A 6,261-nucleotide genomic window follows, 5' to 3' on the forward strand; every position below is an offset into this window, starting at 1 on the left:
ACACACCAGCATTAAACACCTGTACACACCAGCATTGAACACCTGTATACACCAGCATTAAACACCTGTATACACACCAGCATTGAACACTTGTACACACCAGCATTAAACACCTCTACACACCAGCATTGAACACCTGTACACACCAGCATTGAACACCTGTATACACACACACACCAGCATTAAACACCTGTATACACACACCAGCATTAAACACCTGTACACACCAGCATTAAACACCTGTATACACACACCAGCATTAAACACCTGTATACACACACCAGCATTAAACACCTGTATACACACCAGTATTGAACACCTGTATACACACACACACCAGCATTAAACACCTGTATACACACACCAGCATTAAACACCTGTATACACACACACCAGCATTAAACACCTGTATACACACACCAGCATTAAACACCTGTATACACACACACACCAGCATTAAACACCTGTACACACACACCAGCATTAAACACCTGTATACACACACACACCAGCATTAAACACCTGTATACACCAGCATTAAACACCTGTATACACACCAGCATTAAACACCTGTATACACACACACCAGCATTAAACACCTGGCGTACGGTCATTACCCCCTTGCCTGCACCCTGCTCCATATGTCAGTGGTCGGTGGTGGTGGTGGTGGTGGTCTGCCTCGCGTCCCAACCATGTTTGTACAAGTGATATGAGCGTGTATTTTTCAGCCTGATTGTCCCAGGATATAAAGGCACCGATGTTCACATTTCCATGCATATCGTTTTTTTAGGTGGTGGGGTTGGCGGCCGGGGGGAAGGGAGGGTGGAGGGTTTCATCGGCAATAAAGGCCATTGTAGAAGAATGATCGTATAAATGTTGGACAGGATGATGCTACTATTGGGGAAGGGTTTGCTGGTAATCCATGTTGACTGCGTGTGTGTTGTTACCGCGTGATCTAGCGCATTATTAACCGAGTGGATTGATACTATGCATTTGTTGGGTGTTTTCACGGGGACAATAATGAGATCACGCGGGATGTGGTTAGCTTGGCGGGTGGGGGATATATGAGGGTATGTTTGGGTGTGTGGGTGCGTGTGGGTGGGTGGGTGGGTGGGTGGGTGTGTGTGTGTGGGGGTGGGGGTGGGTGTGGGTGTGTGTGTGTGTGTGTGTGGGGGGGGGGTGTGTGTGTGTGTGTGTGTACTGGCCTAGTTGTGCTTGCGAGGGTTGAGCTTTGGCTCTTTGATCCAGCCTATCAACATCGTTTCATCGGCAATAAAGGCCATTGTATAAATGGTTGACAGGATGATGGTACTATTGGTGTGTGTGTGTGTGTGTGTGTGTGTGTGTGTGTGTGTGTGTGTGTGTGTGTGTGTGGTGTGTGTGTGTGTGTGTGTGTGTGTGTGTGTGTGTGTGTGTGTGTGCGTGCGTGCGTGCGTGAGAAGTTGAACGCTTAATCATCAAGTTGTACCTGCGGGGGGTTAAGTTTCAGCTCTTAGATTCCGCTTTTCATCTTTCAATCACCTTCTGTGGTTGATTGTTCAATAAATCCCTGGACTATATGTTTAACAGATCTCTCACCCTGTCCATCTTGAGGTTATCTTGAGATTTCGGGGCTTTTTAGTGTCCCTGCGGCCCGGTCCTCGACCAGGCCTCCACCCCCAGGAAGCAGCCCGTGACAGCTGACTAACACCCAGGTACCTATTTTACTGCTAGGTAACAGGGGCATAGGGTGAAAGAAACTCTGCCCATTGTTTCTCTCCGGCGCCCGGGATCGAACCGGGACCACAGGATCACAAGTCCAGTGTGCTGTCCGCTCGGCCGACCGGCTCCCTCCATGGAGGACAGAAGAATGTTTATATATGCTGGTTAGCATTGTAAATGTCCGGCCACGTCTGTGGTAGAAAAATAATAATAATGTAAAAAATCGACAGGTGTACAAATTCTAAGAGCCATATGACAGAGCCAACCGGGCTCTGTCATATCAACATTTGCAGCTGTGTATAGAGTCCGGCTCCACCACTTATCTTCATAGTGCATTCCCCTTCTCTACACCGTCACTGCTCTAAAGTGTATGTGACTCACTCGGTACTTGTTCACCTGTGCTCCCTGGTGCTCGTGTATCATACATGTCACACCCAGTAACTGTCCCCGAGATGTGTGGTTATCATACCTATCCTACACTGATCATTCTCATTTCCCAGTGACGAGTTGTAATTAGGTTTTATCGTTACTCAAACCTCTCAATTCTCCTTCTTAGGATCCAACCAAGACACTTGATCGTTCCTTTCGTTGCCATCTTACTATGATAACATTCTGAAAGAAGGTTATCTTCAAAGTCACCCCTCAAACAGCCTGGTTGATCAGATCACCAACGAAGAGGTCTAGTCAGAGACCGGGCCGCGGGGACGTTGATCCTGGGGAATCATTGACAGGTACCGCTTCATTAAAACTATCACCAGGATCAGGGACTGTGAAATTTGTATTAATTTCCAGTGTTAAGAGCAGCCGCGTCCAACAGCCTGGTTGACCAGTTGGTTGGCCATCGAGGAGGCCCTGGTCGACGACCGGGCCGCGGGAATGCTAAACCCCGGAAACACCTCAAGGTAATTAAGGTTACGATAAGTATCTCTCACCTTTCCCCTTAATCAGGTGCTCACCACGGGAGACACCTCCCGTCACGCAGGGTGCAGTTGCACCTCCACAGATCTCCAGTATCAGCTCTTGATACTGGTAATGGCTCAAAAGGGCCACCGCTTACGGGCTATTCATGCCCGTGCCACCTTTTGGGTGGCTTAATCTTCATCAATCAATTCATCAGGTGCTCACACTTGTATGTTATCTTGTTCTTTTCTTCTGTGGCAGAGTTTACTTTTGTTTACTATTTTCATTCACCCTTTCCAAAATCCTCTCTTCCATTTGCCATTCCATTTCTCTCCCTTCTCTCTCTCTCTCTCTTTACATGTATTAACAACTATCAAGTAGTTACTGTAAGAGACTGCAGGGCCACCGCTTACCCGGGAGTAAGGCAACTGTTGTGGGTTGCATCATGGGTCAGCGGTGGGCGTGAGGGGATCTAGATAAGCCATGGCAGGCTTCCTGTCCCCCGACAATGGGACACTAGACGCAGCAATTAATACAAGTGATTTCCTTGGCCTTCTCCAGAAAATAAATATAGCCGTCCACAACATAAGCACGAACAGTGAGAAGTATTTCTTAATGATAAAGAATTATTCCTCAATAGTAGAGAAGTATTCTTCAATAATAGAGAAGTATTCTTCAATAATAGAGAAGTATTCCTCAATAGTAGAGAAGTATTCTTCAATAATAGAGAAGTATTCTTCAATAATAGAGAAGTATTCTTCAATAATAGAGAAGTAATCCTCACTAATAGAGAAGTATTCTTCAATAGTAGAGAAGTATTCTTCAATAATAGAGAAGTATTCTTCAATAATAGAGAAGTACTCTTCAATAATAAAGAAGTAATCCTCACTAATAGAGAAGTATTCTTCAATAAACGAAGTACGCATCAATAACCGAGAAAATTCCTCAATAACATAGAAGTATTCCTCAATAACAGAGAAACATTCTTCCATAATAGAGAGAATAGACGGCCTACCCCCATGTGGTTGGTTGGTGTTGTGGAGGGTTATTAAGGCCAGGCCAAAAGCTTACTGACCAACCAGCAAGTATATAGAATAAACAGCAAATAATGTAATGCTAAAGAATGCAAGGCAACGAGAGGTTTGTAGATTTTCAGCAGGTGTGGAAGCAGGTGTAGAGCGGGGGGGGGGCGCTCAGCTAGAGTTAGGTTTGGAGCTGGGAACCGACCTAGAGACAGGTGTGGGGCAAGGGACTGACCTATTGAAATTTAAATAAGTTTATTGAGCTATAAATACACACAAAGGGATGAGGTAGCTCAAGCTATTCTCACCTCGTTCAGTACGTGTTCACACACACATATATATATATATATATATATATATATATATATATATATATATATATATATATATATATATATATATATATATATATATATATATATATATATATAGACATCGCAAACAATCAACATATTACGGAACATTCTGAGTGATAAACATATACATTTCTTGAGACAGGTGGACTGCGACAATTCTGGCTAACGAGGTCGTTCTCACCAACTAACAGTCGCCTAATTTGACCCGGTTTTACAGAACTATAATCATATGATCCAAGACCAGCTAAACTAACCAGCGAGGCTGAAGCCCATTAGTCCGTTTATGCGTATAATCGAAGTTGCTAAAAATTCGTCTATAACACGTCAATTTGGACGTCACTATCGATAGCGTTCAAACTGAGACGAACCTAATAGGAGACCCAGCAGCTGATTCAATCTCATCTGTTATACACTCTGATCTTCTTGTTATACCGAATATATCAAGCAAGAGAAAAGAAATATATTACAAATATGATCAACACTCTTACATGATATAATATCAACAAGAAAGCACTAATGTCAAAAACTTTAAAGGCAAAATGTTTCCTCTAAGGAACAAAGGGGGAGTGAAACATTCCATTGGTAACCAACTAGGCTCCGCCATGGCTGAACAAAACAATACATTGGTGTGTTGGAAATTACACGCTGGACTTGACTGGTTTACTGACGCCATTAAAAGGATGCAATTCAACAGGCCTGTTCCGGGGCCCAGTATTCAAAGTACAGGAGAAAGTGACGGGCTGGCCGCCAGGTCGTTGACGGGGAGGCGATGCTCCCTGGCCGGGGGTCCAACCGTCCCTGTCCTGGCCCCTGTCACTCTGCCCTCATCCTATCCCCCTCATATTATTCTATCCACCCCGCCTTCAAATCATCCTACCCAACTCACCCTCATCACACCTACCCTAACATCATCCTCCCCACCAACACCAGGAGCTCATGCCAAGAGGATAGCATCAGCAGCATATGAGAAGTTAGCAAACATGAGAACATTCAAGTATCTAAACAAGGAGGTTTTTAAGTCCATACACGCTATGTGGGACCATAGCTTGAGTGTGCAGCGCCAACACCCACACACCGTGTCAGCAAGGCGGACAGCTCGCCTGCTTTCATAACTCTCACTGTATTTCCCATACCTAAACTTCCCTTCTCATATGCCTCTCAATCCTCTTTCCTCCAAAAAAAAAAAAAACTGCACGGAACCCAACATTTTATGAAGTATCAACTTTTGTGAAATTTGCAACTAGATTAGTACCAGAATTGAGAGGCCTGAACTATGAGGCAGAACTCACAACCACAACCTTAGAAGGGAGAAGAAACAGAAGGAATATATTAACTACATACCAGATCTTGACAGGAATGGACAAAGTGGACAAAGGAACATTATTTAAATTAAAAAAAGTAAGGACAAAGGGACATCAGAGGAAGATATAAAGAAGCTTGCGTTCCCTGTACGAATGGTCGGCACGCTATCTTGAGATGATTTCGGGGCTTTAGTGTCCCCGCGGCCCGGTCCTCGACCAGGCCTCCACCCCCATGAAGCAGCCCGTGACAGCTGACTAACACCCAGGTACCTATTTTACTGCTAGGTAACAGGGGCATAGAGTGAAAGAAACTCTGCTCATTGTTTCTCGCCGGCGCACGGGATCGAACCCGGGACCACAGGATTACAAGTCCAGTGCGCTGTCCGCTCGGCCGACCGGCTCCCTGGAATGCATTGCAAGTGGAATGCATTGCAGAAAGAGATTGTTAAAGTTAATTTCATCCATAACTTTAAGAAAAAATACGTTGAAAACGTTCATGTTGAGAGAGGTATTTAGCGCGTCAGGTTTAAACAGCTACGAGGCGAGGCATAGATTAGTATTAACATCTTTATTGACAAAATTAATTACAACTTTGCCTAATCTGAGGATTTCAATTAAGGTTTATTAAAGTGAGGATCATGCTGGTATTCACTGTCACGCAGGACAGAGGGTCATACACAAGACAATAGGTCTAAACTGTAGGCTGAAGCACATATATATCATGGTTACAATCAATGTTTTAATGTATGAATATGTAAAAACAACTTTCTATTGTGCACTGCCACACAAGGGCAGGGATGGGTTCATAAGTGATGCAGCTTAGAAGTAATATAAATAAAATTGTTCTTCAATCTTTAAAATGGACAAGCAAATTTTGGATAAATTGTTAGGATGTCGTCCAGTACAAAAGATTCCATGAAATAGTTACTCAGTTGGTGGTACAATAGGCCAGGAGGTCTAAAATCTTTTACGGTTTCACAC

The 6,261-nt window shown here is 44.0% G+C and overlaps 1 protein-coding gene across 1 annotated transcript; it reads right to left on the reverse strand.

Annotated features, from left to right (window-relative positions):
* Positions 1-3,227: 3,227 nt before the first annotated feature.
* On the reverse strand, positions 3,228-3,593 carry LOC138362993 (uncharacterized). The gene has a single exon (XM_069321612.1). It carries the CDS (start codon positions 3,591-3,593, stop codon positions 3,228-3,230), a length of 366 nt encoding a protein of 121 aa, XP_069177713.1.
* Between the last annotated feature and the right edge of the window lie 2,668 nt (positions 3,594-6,261).

Source organism: Procambarus clarkii, chromosome 1, assembly GCF_040958095.1.
Source record: "Procambarus clarkii isolate CNS0578487 chromosome 1, FALCON_Pclarkii_2.0, whole genome shotgun sequence".
Taxonomy (NCBI): Eukaryota; Metazoa; Arthropoda; class Malacostraca; order Decapoda; family Cambaridae; genus Procambarus; species Procambarus clarkii.